The 24,090-nt window shown below is 37.3% G+C and overlaps 1 protein-coding gene across 2 annotated transcripts in view; it reads left to right on the top strand.

The window, feature by feature from the left end:
- Positions 1–24,090, top strand: part of RORA (RAR related orphan receptor A) — a 397,725-nt gene that overhangs the window by 259,262 nt on the left and 114,373 nt on the right. For both annotated transcript variants that reach the window (XM_068958202.1, XM_068958205.1), the window contains one exon: positions 19,468–19,497. In XM_068958202.1, the coding sequence (XP_068814303.1) occupies positions 19,468–19,497 (30 nt within the window). The remainder of the gene's footprint in view (positions 1–19,467; positions 19,498–24,090) is intronic.

Below are 24,090 nucleotides of genomic sequence, written 5' to 3'. Positions count from 1 at the left end.
GGTGTTACTGCTTATGTTTTGTAGGAAAAAGATGAGCAGATCTTGAACTCTGCCCAATTTAGCAGGAAATGTGACATTTTATCAGGAAGATTTGTATATACTCTTGAATAATGAGGAAGAGTATCCCACTAAATGAGATAGTTAAGCTACTGTATTAAAAACCTTGCAAAGCAGAAAATCTCTATTCAGTGTATGCAAGCATTGCAGCCAAAGACAAAGGTAGGAGGCTGCTAGAGGAATCTCTTTAACAAGCTGATTTTTTTGAGTTTTTGGGTTTTTTTGTGCTCTAAAGAACATGAAAGCCATGTTTAAAAATTTAAAGCCTTGATATGTTCCAGTTCTGTGGAGCAGCAGAAGGAAGAAGCTTTTTACAGTGCTACAATTCCCTATCCAGCACCTCTTTAAATTAAGATGTTTATGACAGCTATTTGCACTTAATGGAATGCACATAGACTTGGTCATTAATTATTGCTTTTTTTTCTAGTCATTACTTGCATTCAGTGGGTCATGCAGTTATGATCCTGCTGTTTTCAGTGCAGTAAGTACATCTTTTTACTCCTCCCCCCGCAAGTAACTTTCCCCCCTCCCTATTTATCTTTCTGGTGGCTAAGAATTTTGTAGAAAAAATATTCAACAACAGTAAGTAATGGAGCTTTTTTGTAATGCAGTCATTTAACAGCTTCAACTTGGCAGTGATCCCATCCACCTTAATCCTCTTCACAGTTTGCAAGCCGTCAGCCGAGAGCAAGAGTGCGCTGGGCCTAATTGACTCTAGTCTTTGAACTATGGCATTTGCGTTCAGCTTCCAGAACTGGTCTTAAGTGCCTAGTAAAACCCTACAGCTTTGGTTTCATTAATTAGAGAGTCCTTTTCACTGATTTGCGAAAAACATTGGCCAACATGTTCTTTCAGCTCAGTAAATATTTATGCAACTCCTGTATGATTTTTTTTGTAATGATAGTGCTCATTTTCAGTTCATCCGAAGGAGATTCTTTCCACAGGTTAACAATTTCCTTGTCTGACCTCTGCTGAGCATGGCAACTCAGGTTAGGAAAAGGTGAAGAAATGGCGAGTCAGGTAAACTTAAATCTCAAGGTTCTAAAGAGGATTTTGTGAACTCCACTTTGCTATGTCATCCTTTTTTCATCATATTTACCGGATGTTTGACTAGAAAATGAAAAAACAGTGAATAGCAATTACTGATTTAAACCAACTGCCCGATTTTAATTATCATTGAGTATCGCTCAGATACTCAATACTCGCTCAGATACTCAGAGTATTGCCCTGTGATGATATTGGTTAGGAATGTATCAGGATTTTTATATGAGCTTTCTGATGTATTAGCACCTCTCAAACTTAATCCTATTTATCCTTATCCTATCCTTAGAATCCCTGTGAGGCAATATTATCCCTATAATGCAGATAGGGAACAGAGATTGAATGCTGGGCTCAAGGGCACATTCAAAATCCTTGCGTTAGATATATTGGTGAAGCTGCCCGTCTTTATGGGAAAATACATATACAGATATTCACATGTGCATATTTAGCTGCATATACAAATATTTATTTCCTGTGTGCACAAATAAATGTGGGGACCTAAACACTGAATTTTTTTATGGGAACAAAAGAGGAGCTGCTTGGAGAATTTCTCCTGTGCTTTTAATGAGATGTTAGTTGATTCTTATTTTCAAAATGCCCCCAAATTACCTTTTTTCTTCCTTCAGTTCTCTCTTCTGTGTCCTTTTCTTATCTTGTGAGTGAAGTACTACTCTTAGTTGCATTTATGCAGTGCTACTGATGTCACAGGATAGTATGTTATTTTTATCAGTAGTATGTGCAGTAGTTTTCCAGGGTTTCTCATTCTTTAATGTATACAGTTCAGAGAAATCGGAAGACAATAGTATGGTAGCTGGTCCTCCAACTCTAAGCCTTGGTGGACCACTGGATGCATATCTTCCTGGGGATATTTGGGTGAGCATCAATACTTGGAACACGAGAGAATGCTGAACTAACCCAGCTCAGTTTGCTGCATTGTTGTGAGATCAGATGCATAGTAATGTCTCTTGAAAAGTCATTTTTGAGGTAACAAACTCTCATGTGTAGAAGGCAAGAGCCTCTTGGAGACATCTCATCGTTTTTAACTTATATCAAGGTTATTATATACATTAACTACAATGAGCATGAGTATTTCTTCATTATAATGGAGCTCAGCTTACAGTTTTTTGTTCAGTTTATTACGTGTATTAACCAGTAGAGACATTTACCCAGAAGTGTTTGTTACAGGCAGGCTGTATTCTCTCAAAAGCAAGCATGATAAACCATGCTGTTTGGCTTAAGGCACATGCCAAATTACATACTTGTTACCCAGCAGCTCAAGGTACAATATGCCACCCCATATTGGTCATGTTGAACTTAATGGGAATTTTGTTTGCATAAGGAGTGCGTGGTGGCCGCACAGAGCATTGGAATGCCTCAGCTATAAAGTTGTCTTTGAAAGCAGCTCCAAAAAAAGTGTATTTCATTATTTAGTGCCAAATCTGACAACAGATAAGTTTGGAAGAATGCTAGGTTAGTTATAATAAGTATGCACAGTAGACGTCCACTTAAAATCTCTCGGAAACAGATACAGACTGGAAAGAGGATCTTAGATTGGGAAGCACTTATACTTTCTATTTGCATCTAACTATATTCCCAAAAAGAAAGGCTAAAGAGGCTCTAGGCACCTTAACTAGATGCCTAAAGTTAAGTGTTGAAAGTAGCAGTTGGGTTCTTTATGTGCCAAGGTTCGGCTGTTGCCGCTCTGGTTTAGTTGATGCAGATGAGCATACCTGATTCGCGTGCTGTGAGGACCTACTCCAGGCTGTGAATCAGCAGTGCTCAGCTGCCTCTGCTGATGCTCTGGCCCAGAACTGCTACAGCACCCTCCTGCTATAAGGATCTGAATCATTCTTGTCTGTGATTTGGCAATCCTTCCCTTGATCTCCAGCTAAGGATAACATTTCAGCCAATCTGATTTGCTTTATATTTTAGTCCCTAAATTTCCTGTATTCTGCACAGGATCATTAATCCACCCTTTTTTTTTTTTTCTTCCAATAGTGACCTTCTTCTTGCATTTTGCCTTTTTAGGGATAATTCCATGGGTGTCACTGCTGTTGTCTAGGGATAATTACATGGGTGTGTGCTGTGCAAAAAACCAGTAACTACAATAATAAATTCAATTCAAAGAAAGTAATAAATACTTCTTAAACACAAGGTCTATAAAGATTATTGTAAATCATTTTCTAAAAGAACAGCTTTGATGAAATTGATTACTACCTTGCAACAGTTTGGATAAACTCAGGTTTTTAATGTGAGCAATCCAAAAATCCTCTGAAGCAGGTGTCATTTTCTTACCAGTTTTTTCACCTGTATATCCAAATAGCTTCATTCAGAGCTTTTATTGACTTTAATTGCCAGTCTCATTGGCATTTCAGCAGGGACCAGTAATTTGCTGCTTAAAATTTAGAAGGTCGTGTAAGCACTTCAGATATTTGGATGAGGGTTTTCTTTAAATCAGTGAGACTGCTTATCTGTTTAACAGTCAGTTGGTACAGACGTCTCTTGATGAATGAGCCTGAAGAACTAAGCTCCACCTCAGCCCCTCTGTTAGGGCTGGTTCATCCCACTGTGAGAGCGGTGGAGCAGTGGCAGAGGAGAGACATTTACCCTGCTGCAGCTTGTTGCGTTAGAGAGACCGCTTTGGTATCCAGGGATGTCTATGCAGCAACTTTTGCCAGCACTGAATTTACTTACAAAAAATTTCTTTTTTTTAATTGCCTCAGGACAAACCCTTGCATGTCACGTTTTTGCCTGGAGTAAATTTTTATATGGAAACACATTTTTTTTAAGATAGTGCAGAGGATGTCTAGAGTTTGTTGAGCCAATTGATTCTGCAGGGAATGTGCTGACTTTCAGTATGTATGGAGGATTTTTCAAGCAGCTGAGCAAAATCCCTTCTCAGATAAGATGCTTTCTGTTTTGTCATTTAAGAGCCATCCTCAAATCGAAATAGCTCAAACATAATCAAATCTCCCTTCCTCAATCCCTTGCCTTCTCCTCCCACCCCCTACAAAAGCCATCCCCCAAAGGATAATCCAGGCAGTGATGTCATTAGAATGAATTTACAGACCAGTGCTCAATTTTCTTGTCTTGGGCTTCAATTGCTAATGCTGTAAATTTGAGCTGTATATGTAAAGGAGCTCAGGTTATGCCTTTCTCCCACCCTTGCTTAATTTCCCTGGAGCCCTGAGAATAACTAATGTGGGATTATTTGGATATTTTCATGCCTTATTTTACTGCTACCCAGCTTCATATTGCTTCCAAGCATTTGCAAAAGCTCTCTCTGGGTTCCTGAGGGGACTGTTGTCTTCAGGGAGCAGAAAGTTTAAGGAAAGAATTAAATCTTAGTCGCTTTGCCAGCTGTATGTGTAAAGAACAAAAGAGACTGAAAAAACATTTATTTTAATGAAATTTCTCTGTTTTCCCATAATAAAATTCTTGACATTGTGATGATTCCCAGTGATTTTTGACTCATACAGAACATTTTTAATTCTGTTAGGAAGCATCAGCATGCTCAGTGAAATTGATTGAAAGAGAGTTCAAGAATCAGATCCCATCTTAAAAAGTTTGCCATCTGAATTGAAAAGGCAAAGAGTGGAAGAAACAGCCTGCATTTACCCACTTTGTTGATAGGAAATTGTAATACATAGAAATGCAGTGATTTTTTGGACAGTCTTGGAAGAAATTGATGGCAAAACCAAAATCTGAACACAGTTCTCTCAAGTCTTAGTGCAGTCTTTCAGTCACAAAACAATTGTTCCTTTTCAGCCCATAGAGCTGATGTATTAATGACCTAACTACCACCTGGCAGGTTCAACCATGCTGTGTCAGTCACATCAGCTCACTGAAGTCTTGGAAGACAGGTCTCTTCCCACAGGCTTGTGTGACATGAGTTCAGTGCACATAGGAAAAAAAGACTAAAGCCCATTTGGAACATGTGCTGAAAGCAGGACTTTTGCTTGGGGCTTGTATCTAAAATGGACTACTATTTTTTTTTCTGTGCCAACTTGATTGTACATATTGAAAGCAGTAAATGTTTGTTTGAAGTACTCCGCTGCACTTCATTAAGTTTGATGTAATAAACAAGAAACCTTTCCAAGCTGAAAGAGCGAATGGGACTCCGCTGTAAGACTAGCACAGCCAGGACGAGCTGAGAGCTGGTAGGCAATAGGCTGCTGTACAAATCACATTCCACAAATCTCCTTGTGAAGCCTGCGTGTGTCGCGGGAGGAGACTGGGGTTGATTGATGCAATGCATCGGCTTACTGTCCTGTCCTCTGAACAGGAACGTGCAGCTGCCCATTAACAGAGCTACTAGAAGATTAGAATCACAAGTGCACAGTCCCAACTGTACCATTCAGATGATTACACCTGTGTTGTGATCACAGTTTCTTTGTACAGTGCACAAATCTACACAGTCTTTTTAGGACACTTATTAACATAACATGGTCTTTTTCCCCCCCCTCATTGTCCACAAAAGGTATTTGCCTGCTTATAAATAGAGCTTTTAAAGTGAAAGTCTTCTGATCTCTTAATGGAAGAGCTCTCCTACTTACTGGAAAAGAGCTGATAGGTCAAGACAGCCCTGTCTGAATACCTATGTCCAGAATCATTGGGAGCCTATTAACCTGGCAATACATTTACAGGCTTCCTAGAGCCCTAATGTAAATGAAAAATATATCTGTATGATAGCTGTGCTTTATAGTTGCACAACTGAAACAAATAAAGCCTCATAATAATAAAAGGACCTCTGTACTGACAAAGTAAATTTATAATTAATTTTCGATTGGGGCATTGATTCAGCGTGTCCTTTATGATTTAACTTACTGAGATGGTACGTGCCCCTTCTTAGTATCTGTTATAAAAAGAAAATGGACTTCATTTTAATTTATATTTTATTCCTTTATTTAGTGTAATTCTGATATCTCATAAACATTTTTATTACATAAATGCTAAAATATACCTAAAGTCAAGGAGATATTAACATCTTATTCTCCTTCTTAAACATTTTAAATATATTATGAGCTGCATTTGAACTGTTGAACATGATCATCTCTGTAAAGGAATTAAGCTTTTCCACTAGTCACTGAATACAGGGATCTGCTGAGATTTTGGCTGTATCACTCATCCCCGGCCATCACAGCAGTGCAGTGAGCATTGCAAAATAGCAGGCCTCCTCACACATGAAAAAACCCAGCACCAATGGCCTTTAATGAGTAGGAGAAAAGAAAAATTCTGAAAATAGTGGATGTGTCTGACCACACTCAGGGTGTAAATCTGCTAAGTGAATGGAATTAGATCAAAAATAAATTTGATTCTGTTTGTATACATAGTATATATAAGAAAGTGGTTCCTATTTTTAATGAAAAAAGTATAGTGTTATGGATTTTTTTTTAGATCAGTTTCAACTTACTAGTTCTGATCTCTTTCAACAACAAAGTTCTAATGAGGACTAACCATTTTTTCTAGTACATCAACATGTTAAAATAGGCAAGAATAGGCAGACCTCTTTGACGGACGTGCAGATAGGTCATAGCACTTTGCTGTTAGCACTTATCACAGGCTCTGAAAATGCTGGGTGAATGAAGCTTACCAATTTGTATCACTTCGATTGCTAAAAAGGTAAAATTAAGTAACTGTTAAAAAGTAGCAACAGGTGCAGTATTCACAATCCAGCTAAAAGGGAATTACAAATTTGTGAAGCTCCTGCCAAGAAATGTAGTTCACATCAGTAGCAACCAGTTTATTAATTTTGCTGGAGTCGACAGAGTTTTCTCCAGAGTGTTCTCCCCTTTCCTGAAATAAGTTTAGTGATTTAAACTCAACTCTCCAGGGCTCTTGGCACTGAAGGAATCTGAAGTGTTGAAGTGCTACTTGTGCTATATTCAAGTCTCAATTTTTGCATAAACTTCTAGCACAGATCCTTCCCTCTCCTTATTTTCCCCTTATTCTTCAAGGCTGATGAAGAAGACATAATAGAATCTATTTCTTTTCCTCAGGAGAGCAAAGCGATGAAAGTTGAGATTCAACCTCAGTGTATTTTGAAAGAAAAAAGAAAAAGTTACTATGATGGGAGACTGCTTGAAAAAGTGTAATTTTTGCAACAGTCAATCTCAGAAGAGTAATGAAAGGCAAACGTACAAGCACGTTACAGATAAAGTATTCAGTTGGGATAGATAAAGTAATGTATGAGAAATTGTTTTTTCTATATCAAAAATATTACTTTATAAATACTTAATAGAGCAACTGAGCAAAGAAAATTTCTTATTTTCTTATAAGAAAATAATTTCTTATTGAAAATATTGATGACCTTTCAATTAAGCCTAAAATAATCCTCCAGTTATAGTTAAGAACTTGATAGCCAAGGTTGGCTCCATTTGATACACAATAGGCCAGACTCATCCAAGATATAAGTAGATGAAAGTTGGTGGGATTAACCAAGGAATTCATTCAAGCTAATAAACTTCCCTCATGGTTTTGAAAGGGCTTGTACAATAGAGAAATAATTACCTTGTAAGACAGCTGATGTTTTAAATCCTATAGAAATCTAAAAACTAGCACTGAATGTTCTGTATTTAGGGTGCAATTATCTATTAAATACTATAGGATGATTTGAAAAATCTTTAGTAAACATTTGCTTCCTGTGTCTTCATGTACATGTGTATAGTGTGCGCATATGTGTGTGTATATATATGTCTTTAGATTCATTTTCATAGCATTTTCTTAATTCCTTTGGATTTTTTAGACATCTACTAGCTGCAGATGCAAAGATTTTGAGGTTCTTTTCAATTTTTTTCAAAAAATCCAAAAGGGAGTAGACTCATATTCATCTAGGGCCTGTTCTTCTAATATACCAAATTAAGATTTTTGATCTAATCTTAGCACATAACTGCAAGAACTACTTTTAGAATGCAGGCCCAAGTTTCTGTTCTAAAATAGGTGCAGATTAAACGATATGAGATGCATTGTTAAAATTCTGGTCCTCAGACATGTCCTAACGTGTATTGTGTGGTATCTCAGTCATCTTGATGAAGTCATGAACTGGTTGTGAAAGACAAAGTAAGAAAATCCTCGTCCATAGGGTTTTAAAATATAGATTGGTGCATGAGCCAGACAAACCAGTGTACAAATGCTTAAGGGACTGGAGCATCTCTCAAATGAGGAAAGTCTGAGAGAGCTGGGACTGTTCAGCCTGGAGAAGACTGAGGGGGGAATCTCGTCAATGTGTACAAGTATCTGAAGAGAAGGTGTCAAGAGGATGGGGCCAGACTCTTCTTAGGCCAAGCTGTAGGACGAGAGGCAATGGGCACAAACTGAACCACAGGAAGTTCCATCTGAACAAGAGGAAAAACTTCTTCACTGTGAGGGTGACTGAGCACTGGAGCAGATTGTCCAGAGAGTTTGTGAAGTCTCCTTCCTTGGAGATGTTCAAAAGCTGTCTGGACACAATCCTGGGTAACGTGTTCTAGGTGACCCTGCTTGAGCAGGGGGGTTGGACTAGATATCTCCAGAGGTCCCTTCCAACCTCAACCATCCTGTGATTCTGTGAAATACATGACTCCTAGTTATGTAACTACTTGGGTTTCTGTTTCTCAGTTTGTAAATTGCAGATAACAGTTGTTTTTTTTTTGAGGATATATAAGCACTGATGTGATGATGTAAAGTACTGTAAAAAAAGCCAACTGGCTAACACCAAGGAAAACTCACAAAATACCCATGGTAGAGTTGTCTGGTTTTTGGCGTGGGATAAATCCGCACATTTTCAGGTTTTCCTGACTATTGTTGTTGTATTCTTCAGTAAATTCCTTAAAACTTTGCAGACTTTACAGGCTTTTAGTATGTTTTTAAAATGTTTTTGTGAACTTTACAAGTCAGTCACGGAAGTTACGTAGTAAAGTGCAATCGTTTATGTTGATTATAAGTTACGTAAGGAGTCGGCAAAAATGAAACGCTTGTTGCTTGCAAGCATATCACCTGTATGATCTCTCTGCTTGTTCTCAGAAGCTGAACTAGGTTATTGTGGCTCTATTTGGATGGGGGATCTCCAAGGATGGCTCGTATGTCGCAGCAAATGGGGTTCATAAACCACTTGATCACGTCCTTCTCCCGAACACTTCTCCCAGTTCAGTGCAGCAGCCATATCTGAGTTGTGTGAGGAGGTATTGTTCTAGTCAAAATGCCATCTTTCAGATAAAATATACAGCAAATCCTAGTCACTTTGTAACTATATCCCTTTTCATTCCGATTTTCAACCTGACCAGCTCCTCTCCCTTGCTGCCAGAACTGTACGTTTGAGTAGTCTGTGGCTGCATCTGTTTTGTGTCAGAACTGATCATCATGGACAAAGCAAGATTTGCAGGAGGACAGTAGAAACCACCTAAAGGCCTTGCAATGGGCACAACCACAACGTACTAGCAAGGTGCTCTTAGCATGTCGTTAGCATGTTTACAATATTAATAATAATGTTTGTTCATTGTCGTCATTTTATTTAGCAGTTTAAATTCTATAGAAGCTGAAATTTCATTTTGACATGGATTAAGAGCATATTAATACCTCAATGCAGGATTTTCAGGACAACTCCCATTTGCCAGAAGTTGCTTAGCATATGCAATAACCACTAGCTTCAAGGGGCAAAAAGATGTAGCATTTGTGTTCTGACATGCAAGAGAATTATTCTGCTTTGAGTATATTAATAGATTGTAGTTGGTTATCTGATTTAATGGGTAGTGTATGCATTATGCTTCCCATAGACAGTCATTATGAGAAATGTTGTATTTACTTTTTATTAGGTAAATTTCTCTTATATGAGAAGAACTTCTCTGTGAACTCCATGTCTTCTTTCATGGTTATTCTTGAGAACTAAGCAATTAAGATGGATACTTGAATTGATAATGAATTTTTGTCCTGCTAAATGTTTATCACTGAAATCACAGCCATCTGCACAAATTATTTCAAGAGAAGTGAACATCTTTGACTTAGTCCAAAAAGAGCAACACAACTTTGACGTGACTAAATCAGCAGGGCATGTTGCAGCATCCTTACTAACGAAGAATTTTGGATGCAGGATTTGATTTAAACTCTTGTAAGAAAGAGGATAGATGCATAATAGAATGGAAGTTCCTGAAGTTCAAAACATTTCTTTTCTTTTGATTTACTATTTGGATTTTGTTTTCATCTTAAAGAAAGAGGTACCTTTACAGTAAGTAGCCCATTCCAGCACCGCCATTCACTGCAGATTGTTTCAGAAGACTTAGTAGATCATTAACTCATGAATTAGGTAATTGTATTTCATTTTTTCATTGTATATTATGGACGCATACGAATTCCAGAGGAAATCTGTAATCATAGATAGATATTTTATGATAATATACTATTCATGGACAACTCATGAACAGGTTTTTTTCTGGTCCTACAAATACTGAGAAAATTTCATTCATTGTCTCCTGGAGGGTCAGTGAGAGTATATAAGATAAATGGATATATTCTCAAATACAACAGATTTTATTGTAATGCATTGTAGGATAGAATAAGAAGAATGAAATTATATATTAAAATGCATTCTAAAATAGAAACCCATTCTTTCCTTCCCTGACATGAGAGTATCCATCAGAACATTCTGAATCGTCATCAAATATATTTAAGTATATAAATAATGAGCTCATATCCCACAGGATATAAGGAACAGTGACTGTAGCTACGCATTGGATAACTGTTTGCTTTTGGTTCATTTTCTTTTGTTTTACGCATGTAAAAGACCTTTGGCAGCCTGTATGGAAATGTTCACATCGTAATTGTGGCTACCTGAAGGCACAGAATTGGGAGCTAGATTGAGACTTATTTTATCTCCTATCTTGAAGGAGTGCCTTCAGGTGAGATTTGATGCAATCAGCAGCCTTGTGATTTTATCGCAGAGTAGATATTGGTATCTCAGCTCTAAGGACAGTCAGAGTCCATGTTCCTAGAGAAATGACTGAAAATAGTTGACCTGAGTTAATATATAGTAAAATACATCCCACCTTCAATTTTTTATTTTTATTTCTGTAATTTTCTGGCTTTTGTGAAAACACCATCAACTCTTTGATGCCTGACTCATAATTTTGAATGTTAAGAGTTGTCAGTAGTCTTGGCCGAGGCGGTCTGCAAGGCTTGTGCAATAATAGAGAGATGCTTTAGAAAGCGTGCTTAAACAGAATGTTACTTTGAAATTACTTTTAAAATATTCTTGAGATGAGATGCTTTGTATGATAGATCTGAGGGAACAGCCAAATAAAAAGTAATTTTATGGTTCAAAATCGAGGAAGAAGGTAGTACTGTAACTTGTACAGTAATATAAACTCCCGGCTATGCAGCACATGTGCTTGTGTGTGTGTGGACAACCCCACAATGCGCTTCTTTTACAAATGGTACCATTTGGCTGATCCTAATACCAGCAAGCAGGGAGTTTACAACAATGCTGCCAATGGTTTATTGGTTCACATATGTGGTGATGTCTCCTTTGTCTAACACCCCGCTAAGCAGAAAGAGAGTAGTGCTGTAGCCAGTGACTCAAATAGTAGGCAGGGCCAGCTGTGAGGATTGATTCCCCTCAGGAAACTACATGTGGCTACAGAGCTTCTTACCTGGGTATCTAGTGCAAGTTAAATGAATTGTTGCCATGAGTGTGCCGATAGGACAGGTCCTGCAGATGAAGGAGACTGTGTTGCTTGCATGTCACTGTGAGCTCACAGCAGTGGTGTCTGCCATACTTACGGCAATATTTTCCTGTCACTGTTAAAACCAGGTAAAATGATGACTTACAATAAGGCTCACAGTTTAAAAAATAATACAGTATTAATAGATCTGTGGTAGTTTTAAAGAAATGTTGGATATCTTTACAGTTTGCAGTTTATTTCAAGAACTGCAGTGGTTTGTTGGATTTATGAACCTTTGTACATTCAGCTGGATGCCATCAATGTAATTGTGTTGCTCTGTCAGACTGTTTTTAAATCCTTACTTTGTGATTTGCTCAGTCAATTGTGTCATTACGAGTCATTAAAACAAAACTAATTCAAAGTCTTCCTGTAAAGATTCCTGCTGGATATACACTTTCCTACATAGACAGTTCTGAACTGTCTTTGTTTGTTAATATGTGAAATAAGGCACAAATGTGGACTGGATGTTTAGCCTGCTCTGTAGGCGTGTGTTCTGTGGTGATATTTGTCAGAAAAGAACATAAAGGTTATTTAGTGAAGTTTGTTCATCTCTTTTCTCCTCATCCACATCAGTACTTGTGTGTGAGGACAAAAGAAATGTTAAAGCTCTGAGGGACCTTCAGTAAGGGCGTACACAAATGAAGAAGCGAATAGACAACATTATCTTTACAATTAAGAGTTTTGATCATCGTTTTCCCCAGTGGGTTCAGTATTCAATCTCTGTTCAGAAACAAAATGTCCGTACTACTCTGTGCCTCAGTAATGTAGGATGCTGTCACTCATTTGTGCAGTGATACCAACCATTTGTGTGTGAAGGATCAACACACAAAAAGCTGACTTTTCATGCAGCATCAAACCCATATTAGACCAAGATTTCTATACAACCAAGAAAAGATTCTTTGTAGGGAGAGCTGAAGAAATGAGCTGCATGTGACCACTTGTCTAGAATGATATATTAGGGGAAAATGGTTTGTTAATACTTACGATAGGTGAGAAATTAGCATCTCAATTTTGGTCTGACAGTAAGTGCATGTGTAACAGTATCGTTATCTCAGCCTTAAGCACTTAACTTAGATCATGGATTTGCCTCTGAACTCAGGCTTATTTCTTTTGGAACAGTTTTGGCATCAGAGCTTTGAATTTAGTCTGGAGTCTGTTAAGAATTTCTAATATGAGCATATCTGGACAGAACAGGGAATTTTTTTAAACTGAGAATTCTGCAGATGGCAAACATTTTGATAGTTAATTTGATGAAAGTTATGTTTTGCTCTCTTAGGCATACTTTGTGGCTTTGAAAGAATTACAGTAATTTATATTAACGTTTTCTCAGGTGCTGCTACCATTTTAAGGGGTTTTGGGTGGGGGAATGCTGTCGGCTACTGAAAAGTGAACATGTAAAATGCAGCATGACAAAGTCAGAATCAGGAAGCCAGTCTGAGCTGCAATGGCTAAAAAGGTCATCTATCTTAGTAAAAATAAGATTTTTTTTTTTAATCCTTGGGTTTTTTTTTAATCTCTTGTTCTCAAATATTTTGCTTCCTTGCCTGATAGAGTGGAGAGTAAAAAAAATAGTGCTGTGGAAAATTTTCTGTAGCTTCAGGCTCAAGTCTGCAACGCTACAAGCAGAACGTTTCCCAAGCTCTTCTTCATAACTACGTAGCTCAGGAAAAAAGGCTGAAATACTGATGTCACCATGTGATTCTAGGAGTAGAACTGGACTAACACCCCGAAAATAAGATTTTGAAAAACAGGCTTGTTGAAGTAAGATATAAGAAGCAGCTGTGAATTTTAGGAGAGCAAGTTTTTTTTTTTTTTATCAGTGTTGACTGAAACATTTAAGTTGATCTTGACATGTAGGACTCGGTGTAGTTTTTGGTACATTATTATGGACTTTATAACAAAAGAAGGGCCTAGACCTGACTGAAAAACCCTTCCTGTTTTACACAGTGAGCTCTTTGCTTAGCAGCCAGAGCTGTGGACAAGCTTGGGGAAAACTGGAGCATTATTAAATATTTTTATGATCATCAGAATTTAAATGTTTTTAAAAGCTTTTCATATAATTATAGAATGTTTCGTTGTTCTTACATCCCTGATGTTTTGGTGCCTACTGTATGTTGTCCTTGAACTTGTACATAATTTATTTCTCTTTTGAGCGAACTATGAGCATTAGTGTCCATTAACAATTTTTGAAACAAAACACTAAAATTACTTGGAGTACTTTCAGTAATATGCACTGATTGTCATTTGCAGCTCTTTTGTCCTAGACAAGGACACTGTTTCATAACATTATTTTGTTTGGTTAAATTCACTCAAGTTGTATTTCTAATACTTGGATGCATATTATTTTTACCTTGGTCACTATAAACAATGCCTACAAAGATCATGAATCTCCCTCAAGTCAAAGATCCTAATGAACTTTAGTATAAACCATTGTTAAAATTCCTGAAAGAATATGCTCTTGTCTGAATACATTCAGATCTATTATTCTGCTTTGGTAGGTTCTCTGCAAGCGCCCAAGTGTTCCATACAATCTTCCACCTTAATTGCCAGCTTTGTGTAGAGATAAAGTAAAAAAAGAAGTGGACTGACAGGATGAAACGCAGTGGGATCCACACCTGAAATACATTTTCTTTCTAATTTTACACAATATGTCAGGCAGGAGACTTAGAGTTTAAAATTTTAACATTTTTTTCCAAAGATTTACGATCTGCCATAAGATGGCTAACTTTCAAAATATACTAGAGCCACTCTGCTGACTTTCGAGGGTGGGGTAATATGTTAAAAAAAATTATTTATACACACACACAGTTGAAGTATCATACACATATATCATCTACATATGTATGCTACCGTCAGACCAATAATAAACAACTAATTTTGGCACAAAAAGCAAAACAAACTATATAAAAGAGAAGAAAACACAATGGTGCCAGTGATGCTTGTCTTTATCCATACAAACTTTTGTGGAGCAGCTTGCTTGGTGGTTTAAGAAAATTGCGCTCAAGAATATCCTCTTTTGATATTTTGCAGAGTAATGTATTCTGCCAGACAGGGGACTTTTTACTTATCATTCTGTACATCAAAGTATGTTTTCCCCTTGAAATACGGAAGGTTGACAACTGTACAACAGCAGCAGGGATCTGGGTTCACAGAGTAAGCAGTGTTTCATTATGCTTCTTTATTTGGATGGGTGACTGTGAGAAGTAGCTTATGATGTATAAAATATCTGAGTCTCTTTTTGTACTTGAAGACATTGTTATCTCTATTTGAAGTTGGCTAGTGAAGGTCAGCCAGGCTAACCGCTTGCAAAAGAATATCCTGTCTCTGTTGGTAGATACTCTTTTCAAAGTTCATTGCGTACAAAAAGCTATTTTTGTCAGTATCACCCATCATGGCAAATTACATATAGTTAGTGGGAGGGGGAAAGGGAATGTTGTATAAATTCTCTTAATTTAAAAGAATTGATTGTTGTTGCAAAGAGCATTGCATAGCAAAAGTCTGTCTAAGAGGCTAATTTGTTTAAGATTTGATGTTGATCAGGAATGTCAAATTGCACTGCTGAAGTGATAAATTCTGTGATAAACTGTAATATTGAAACTTTCACTCACTGATAACCATGGCAGTGATATATTGTGATATTTTCATGACATTTCCTTTGCTTTACTTTGAAGTCGAGTTGGTTAAGTCAGGAAGTCTTTCTATATTAACAACACTGAAGCTAAGGTTGTTTCTTGCTCTCTAGCTTTTTATTTGTTTTTTAAAAATGGAAAACTAGCAGTTTAGGAGAGTGCTGGTAATATTAAGTGGTCACATACTGCTCCACTATATCACATTTTGAAGTGAGCCCATGTATAGAAGATGAAACACATACTTGAAAAATGGTGTTTTATCTTAGGTAAACTTGGAGCATTGTCTGTGCTCCACTTATTAGAAAAGAAACAACACTTTATCTTTCAGTAGTGTTTTAGATTTAGGTTTTATCATGTAGTGTCCATTCAAATCTACATAAATCTATGATCCAGTCCCAGAAATATCTATGAATGTGACTAATGTGAGTTAATTGTGCCTAATCTTGTGAAGAAAATTACTAATGTGTATTGGACTTGCAGAAGTTGGTTCTCAAGAGATCCTGTTGATTTCAAAAGAGTTGACTAGTTGTCTCTGTAAGACTTACAGCATATGGCTCAAAAGACAGACATGCAAATATATTGGTAAGTGGGAGTTAGCACTGGCCAAAAGAAAGCCAAAGCTCATGCAACTACCAATTTTTACATTAACTAGTTTTCAGAGTGATTTTTTTCATAGTGCTCTTATTTTTGGAGATTATTGTAGTTCTTGAATGTTTTGAATATCAGGGTCGTTAGCCTCCTATCTCAAAACTAAACCAGATTGCAACCGTATAGGAATGCATTGCATATATTGTATTTGTATTTAAAGCACTAGTACTGTATCTAACCCGAGTAACTGTTTGGATATTCTGGTACGTTTTTGCTCAGCTCTTACATGCTTATAATTACTGAAGTGAAAGAAGAGGCTTCTTGAAAAATCACAAATTAAAACAAAAAATAAGCCAATTTAAACATAAGTACAAGTTCCTGATTAGTTTAAATCTAGTCCTCTTGAACTCACTGGCAGAATTAATCCTGGTTCTACCAGACTGCAGCTAGTCTCTGTGAAACATCAAGTCAGAGTAAAATGCTTTGGTTTCACTGCAACTACCAGTGTAACTATGAAGAAGGCACAAGCAAGCCCTACCTCCAAGCTGTTGTTTTAAAAGATTATCTAAAAATATCTGCATAAAACAGATAAAAGGCCTTATCAGATGCTGATCAGTAACTGTTATGGAAACTTTTGATTGGAACAAATCACTACTCTTTTCATTTAAAAAACAAGTCGAAAACCTAAGCGCAAATATTTCCATCACTGTTTCATACATCAGGGAGAAGTAGTCCCTCAGTCAGCGAATATGGCTAAGTCTGCTTGTGCTGTGGCAAATCCCATTGTGAAGAGGCTGTGAGTAATCAGAAGTGACAGCATAAGCACTTTCTGTTCAAAGTGATTTTACAGAAAGCATTATTTTCTGAGAAAAGAACACATATGGTTCCCATAATGCTGAAAGAGCACTGATGTATCAATTTATTAGCGGTAGTGTTGGAGAGCAAGTTGCAAATGGTGTTCAGATTAAAGCTTCTTTTCTCTGCATTTCCCATTCACTAAAGCATCCTTCCGATTGTAGGAGCTGGCCAGAGAGGCGAGGGCAGAGGGGAGGGCTTCTGCCAAGGAAGCGGTAGGACAGTTTGTCACGGTGGAACAGGCTGCGAAGAGCAGTGCCTGCTATTCTGTGGTCTCTCAAGAAGTCAAACAACAGCAAAAATGTTCCTCCTTAGGAGAACAAATGTTCCTAGGGAGGGCTGTAATTTCAAATTCAAAGGGTAAGGCAGATCTTAAGAAAGACCTAGAAAGAGGACTGCATATAGCAAAATGAGCACAGATACTGACCATTTTGAACGGCATTTATCCAGCTTCAACTTGGTTCTCTCTGCTGCTTCTCACTCTGGCCCTATTCTTGCCCTGAACTATCATTCCTATAATAACACATAGACTTTGCTTTCCATCAAATTCTCCGATATCTTGACTTCAGGAGTTCAAGCTCCTTTTTGTTTGTCTCTCTCAACTAAATTAGAGAAGCTGATTCTGGTCTAAGCTTGCCATGTTTTTTCTCAGAATCCCTCCACCATTATCTGGAAAGCTGCATCCAGGGTCCTTCAGCCTGCTGCCTGCAACCTCCCTTCCTTTCTTCTGCACTCAGCTCAGTGCATTCCTTCCATACATCTGCTTCCTCTGCTGTAAAAGCCAAGAACAAGAGGAGTTTCTGGGATGCTGTTCCTTAATCCACACGAAAAAAATACGCTCACCTCCTTGACACCCATTTCTGTCTTTCTACTCTCAGCCACCCCAGTAAGGATTTAATTGGAATGAAAATCCAAGAAAACTGGCTCTTACAAAATACAAATGTAAATACTGCTGTGTTGTAGCTACTCACATAACTAGATGATTTTATTATAATACTTTTTTACTTTTTGTTCTTACTGCTTACTCTGGCTCTACAGTTTGAGGCTAGAACCCTAATTCCTAGCATGAGGAGCATGTAGATTTTGGTTGAGAGCTTTCAGATTTAAGTCAGTGTACATTCAAAATCAAATTTTAGTCTTCCAATTTTTGTACATTGCTTACCAGTGTCTCCCATTTACTGAATTACTCAGTGGAATTGCTCAAGACCTCATTTTCCAAAACCTCAAAATTCTCAACTTTCCTTTTTACAGGAAAGAAAGGTTGCAAACCTCACACTTCTGGAACTTTATGATTGAAAACGAAAAGGCAGATAGCAATGGAAATGTAATTTAAAGAATATCTTTGTGACATTTATGTCAAAATTGATATCTAAATATTTGGAGTTGGCAGTGTGGATTTATGTATGTGCCAAAAACATGAATACTTTGAAAACTGTTGACTTTAGAAATTAGCTCTAGATTTGCAAATAACAACTCTACATTTGTTGAGTTGTTATAACCTACTTTTGTCTCCCAGAGAAGTTCCATAACAAAGTAAGGAAGCCTGAAGTAAAAGCCTACTTTTTCCGTAGTACTTTGTTTTTGGAAGAGGCAGTTGAAGAGGTAGGAGGGTAGCTAAGGAGATACAGGTCTGTCTGTCTTTCATAAATAGTAGGCAAAACAATTTCCAAAATTCCATTACAGGCCTAATCACAAATGAAATGTTTCAAATATTTGTACTACCTCCAGTAACCTCTTTCCCTTCTCATAAAATTCCCCCCAAGGAGAGTGAAACTTAACTACTGAGAGGTCCAAGTACAGCATCAGTTATTTACTAAAGTAGAGACAATACTGTTTATATTCAAGCATGAATTCGGATGATATTTAACAGAGTTCATTTTATCTGTATTTGTTATTCTGTATTTTGCCTAGTTCTGTTCATTATGTGGCTGTCTTTAAAATGCTTCTCAAATTTCACTGGCACTGGGCGATCATTGGTGATCACTGTGGCATACCTGTCTAGCATAAAAAACATCTTTATTACTTCAGAAACTATATATTTAAACAGCTTGGAGATACTTGCGTCTGGCTTGGAATTATGGCAAGTAATGCTTATATTGAGAGAGCTGTTTATTTGGTTTTAATGAGCATAAGCCGCAGCTTGCATTCAAAGAACTACTTGAACTTAATAACATAGCAAATGAGTTGGTTTATTGCTCAAGTCTGTTCTGTCTGGGTAGGTTGATGTGCATTAGTTGATCTGAGTGTGGGAAAATTTTTAACTATGGGAAACAGAAGAGGGCTTCCATAGCATTGTCAGTGTCTTCCTTTTACACTGGCTTCTGTTTTAAAACAGCATCCCATAGATAGGTATTTACAACAACAAAATTTAAGTAATACGTATTAAAACCTTTGTTTATGAGCTGTAAGAAGAGAATATAACATTAAAGTTTGCACGCAAAGAGGGAGATCCTGCTAACTCTAACATTCACATCCTTGTAATGTTCATTCCTCTTTTAGAGTGGCTGCTGCGTGTCTGAAGTGAAAGAATTTAACAATGAAATCTATGTCAATAGAACTTGCATGGCGATCACTTTGCTAACATTGGTTTCATTTCTGCCCTACAGGTATTTCTGTAACAAAGAAGACTCATACATGTAAGTAATATCTTTTGATTTGGCCTTCTCTTACAAATGGAATTCATGTTAGTGAATGTGTTGTGGCTCACAGATTAGGCGTCTGTCTCGTCTGAGAAGGCTCCATTTAAAAAATTCTAGTGGATATTCTGCATTAGAGCGGTTCCAGTCCTGGCTTGAAATGTCATCCAAACGAGTATACAACGTGTGTGTGTGTGTGTGTGCATGCATGCACATTTGTGTTATGGCAGAGGGCAGGAAAAGAAAGATTTGAAGAAAAAAGGCAGAATTCCTTGTTCTTATATGTTTATCTTACAGCTAGCTGGTAAGTAGTGTATCCAGAAAGCACAAGTGAGGAGGATGGTATATTTTTTATATATCTGTTATATACGCAGTATGAATGAAATAAAAAGAGATTATTTTAATTGCAAGTCTTCTGTCCCTTCCTGTGCATTAATCTGTAGGATGGATCATTTTGTGCTTGTACTTAAGGAGGCCTTGGTGGAAATGAGAAGGCTACTGTTTTGCTCTCAACCATACATATAAAAAGTCCTCATAAATGGCAACCTTGGAAATGGATGTGGGTGTGTACACTGACTTACATATACGTTTACTCTGAGTCCCCTTCTTCAGAGACACCATTATTGGGGATCAACTCTCATCTACTCTGCAGTGAGCTAAAAGCACAATGCCAAGAAAATGTTATGCTTTATAGCTGAAGGAGAGATACGTTGTGATTCTTCTGATATCTTCAAGGTTTGGAAATCTGGTAGCACAGAAACTGTACTTGCCTGTCATCTCAAGTATCTATGGAATAGGAGAAAGCTGAGGTTATTAGAGTTTGAAGAAAGCCTTCTAACAAAACAGAGGGTATACTGCACAAAGCTTACAACGATATGTGCATTTTAATAGGGGTGTGCATTGAAAGTACGTTCACAACAGCTTCGTAGGGTAAAAGTGGTGTTATAAAGTATCTGACTAATTTCATTTTTATTTCATTCCTGTTTTTAAAGTATTCATGTAATGAAAAATCTCACTTTGATATCGTATGCCACTTGTGAAATCTTACTTTACAGAGTTACAATATACAGTTGTTTGATGTAAGAACTACAGATGAGAAGCTGATTGATTTGAGTTTTGAAGCAAGTGTTAAAAGTCACAGGCTTCTTTTAGAGCAGGATGGTGCTCCTCTGCTTAAGTGGGCTTGGGCTTGCTACTTAATGCGTTTTTAGGGTGAGATCTTCTTTGGATGTATGCATATATGGTTTCCATTGACCTAAATGGGAGTTACACACAGGCATCTGAGGGCAGAATTTGACCCTTAGATTTCTGGTGAATATTTGAGCTCATGCTGACTGAGAATGACAGTACAGGAGACTGAAGTCCTCTGTATATCCGCAGGCCAGGCATTGTACAGACAGCTTCCTTGCACAGCCTTGCCCATGAGCTCAACCCTGGCCTGGAGCGACCACCCTCTCTAGAGGTGGTAAGTAATTCAGTATTTATGCTAGCTCAGTCCTGGGCCTTTCTTGCATAGAGGCTAGTGACTGTAAATGGTGGTAACACTCCACCTGGAAATCAGCAGAAACCACCCTATATATTTTGTATACAGCAGTGCCATGCTGACCTGCTGTAAGAGAGCCACATCTCCAGTTCCAGTATTCAGTACTTAATATATGAAAAATTAAATAGTAGCCACAGACCTAAAGAGCATAGGAGATGCTTTCTTAAGCCATGCCAGACTGATAAAATGTTGTCACTGTAGTGGATTCTGTCTTTAGGAACCATTATAAGAAAAAAAAAAAAGATGCATTCATCAACTATATTAGATGATTAGCTACTGTTCACCGTCTATGGCCTTCAATTTAGTTAAGGCAGAAATTAGAATCCCAGCATCTTCTATATTAAGTGAGAACTATGTCTGTGCTACTTTAAGAGAACTGTCAAAGACTAGTTTCCCAATTTGTTAATCAGTTTTCATGCAGTCACTGAAGCATGAACAAGAAAGTTCCCTGGGTAATGGGAAGATAAGCTTCCCCATTAGGAAAGGATTAAAATAGAAGGAGCAATGTGCAGTAATTGGCATGATGAAAATGTAGACTACATTTGCCAGAAAATATATATATGAGGTTTCATTCAGTTTTGGTCGAAGTTCTTTTAGAACTGATTCTTGTGATGACTAGCTCGTGTAGAGCAAGAATTGGTGTAAATTGTGCATGACACCTTGACATCAAACACAATAGACATTTTTTTTCTGTAATTGCATTATTGTATAAAGAAGTAGACGTCAAAATACACAGTTTTGGAATAGCATGAAACAAATATAATTTAATATAAACATCTAGATGCAAAAATTACAAATCTAATCTGTGTTGTTGAATTATAGAGCTCATCAGCTGCAGTTGACAAGCAGCGCTTTTCTGTATCAAGTCTCTTTAGGTAGAGTTTGCTTATTGCCCTCTATCATTATAAATAAACCATACCCAAATCAAGTGAAATGGAGTAGGATTTCTATAAAGAAATTTCAGAAGCACTCTTACAAATGCTGTTTGAAGTGTGTGTGTTCATTGTTTTGCACCATTGTTTAGAAATCTGGATGAAGTCTTGTCATTCCACGTTTACAATGTACAGCATCTAGGAATGTTTGTTTATAACCTAGCACTTATGTGTAATAGGGACTGTAACGACCTTCTGACTGAATTAGTGGAGTATGTTGTGAGAAAGTGTGATACAATGTGCATTTGAAGCATCAGGTTAACCCTTTTCAGGCATCATCCTAATGGCCATTTTCATTGTACAGGTGTTGAAATCAGTGGTGTTCCGTCTCCACTTTTTAGTTCTTCACAGTTTTATTGCTTGAGGTTTGGAGTATATTTTAACCACTTTCTGGCACCCATGTTTGATAAATGTGCTCTGTTGGCTGAAGTTGAACTACTGTGCTGAAGATAGGTGCTTAGGTCTTTTCTGAATCAAACAGTAATTCAGTGTTCCTGGACATGCAATGTGGTATGGAAGAACTGCAGGTTGTTCATAATATAACTAGCTAAATAAAAAACTTGAAAGGTTTTCGCTTTTCTTGGTATAACACATTTTATCCAAGTATTCAGATTCATTAGCTGCTTATTCATATCCTCTCAATTTCAGAAAGTGAGAGTTACAAAACTTGATATTTTTTAAACAGACATTGTAATACTCTTCCAAGCAGCACTAACAGAGTAAATTTTATCTACCTTCTGTCTCTTTGTAGAGCTACTCTCTCTTGGGCTCACGTGCTGACTTTGTTAAGTTAACCCATCCTCTTATACAACATTTAGACTAGTTAAGTCAGATATTAGCGGTCAACTTCTATCTCATCTTCTGTACAAAGCAGGATTTCTGGTGTTTCAGTCCTTTCTTAACTGGAGAAGGATAGGACTGGTGCTTAGATTCTTTTTTGAAGTAACAGGTCATTTAGTTTAAACTAATATTCCCAGTACAACTCGCTTCCTCTCATGTTTCGTGTTCAGAATAGAAAGGTATTCAAAGTCCACATTAATTTAGATGCAGAGCTTCAGCCTTTTTGCAAATTCAGACTGGCATCATTGTATCAGTGAGAATAAAGACCTAACGTTTTAGGGAACCAAAGGCTACGGAAGACATAGCATTTAGTACTTCCTGGCTTGAGTTTAAACTCGGCCCTGAAATATGTAGCATTTCATCTCTGGCATCTTAAATCTAAAGCTTTCTGTGCTTCATGCAGATGAGATTGATGGTCTCTACCAGCCCGTTTGTGTCTCAGAGCTATCAATAAATCACCTTATTTTCCTTTAGACCGTTTCTACATCCTGAGCACTGACTTTCTTTAATGAATTTTGACTTGACTACCTAACAAAGTATGGGTATGTTTCCTGCTTATGTACCCAGAAGGCTAATATTATAATTAATTCTTGATGTAATGGAACCTTCTTTCTCGTGCTGTTTGAATTACAATGAATGACAGTCAAAAGCTTTAAAGGAGACTTCATATGTGCGTAGAGGTCCAGATACATTCATTTATGTGCTCATCAGACATTTTTAAGATAGAAAAAACAACATAGGGTTTGCAGCCCTTCCTTGGAAGTGATGAATTCATTTTTAAATTCCACTGATTGTTTCAAGATCCTTTTTGCCTACGTATGTTCTGAAGGTAAGTGTTGCATTGATTTCTTGAGTTTTCTTACTTGTCTTCCAGAGGCACTGTGGGACATAAAAGATGAGTAATAAAATGTTCTTGATCGAAAGGATGCTGTTCCCAAACACAGTGCATCTAGTAGTGATAGAAGTCATTTCCAAATATTGCCAAAGTGAAAACAACTGCTCTTATCCATTTCCTCAGTTAATAATATTCATAGTACAAAAATACCTACATCAGATGACTGTGGAAGGAAGAGAAGAATTTGAACTACTGTTGACCTGCATATCCTTTATAAAGTCTTGGTTTCAAAGTAGATAGAGTAAGTTAATTGGAGGAGCTCTTGCAGCAATTGAGGGAAGATTCCTGCCCGAGTCAACGATTTTTGCATGTATACATTCAGCTTAGTCTACCTCCAGAAACTAATCCAAACACTTTTCAGAAGTAATGTCAGTTTTGTGCGT

This window comes from Struthio camelus, chromosome 12, assembly GCF_040807025.1.
Source record: "Struthio camelus isolate bStrCam1 chromosome 12, bStrCam1.hap1, whole genome shotgun sequence".
Classification (NCBI taxonomy): Eukaryota; Metazoa; Chordata; class Aves; order Struthioniformes; family Struthionidae; genus Struthio; species Struthio camelus.
Note: the sequence above shows the minus strand (reverse complement) of the source record. Positions and strands in the feature narration are given on the sequence as shown.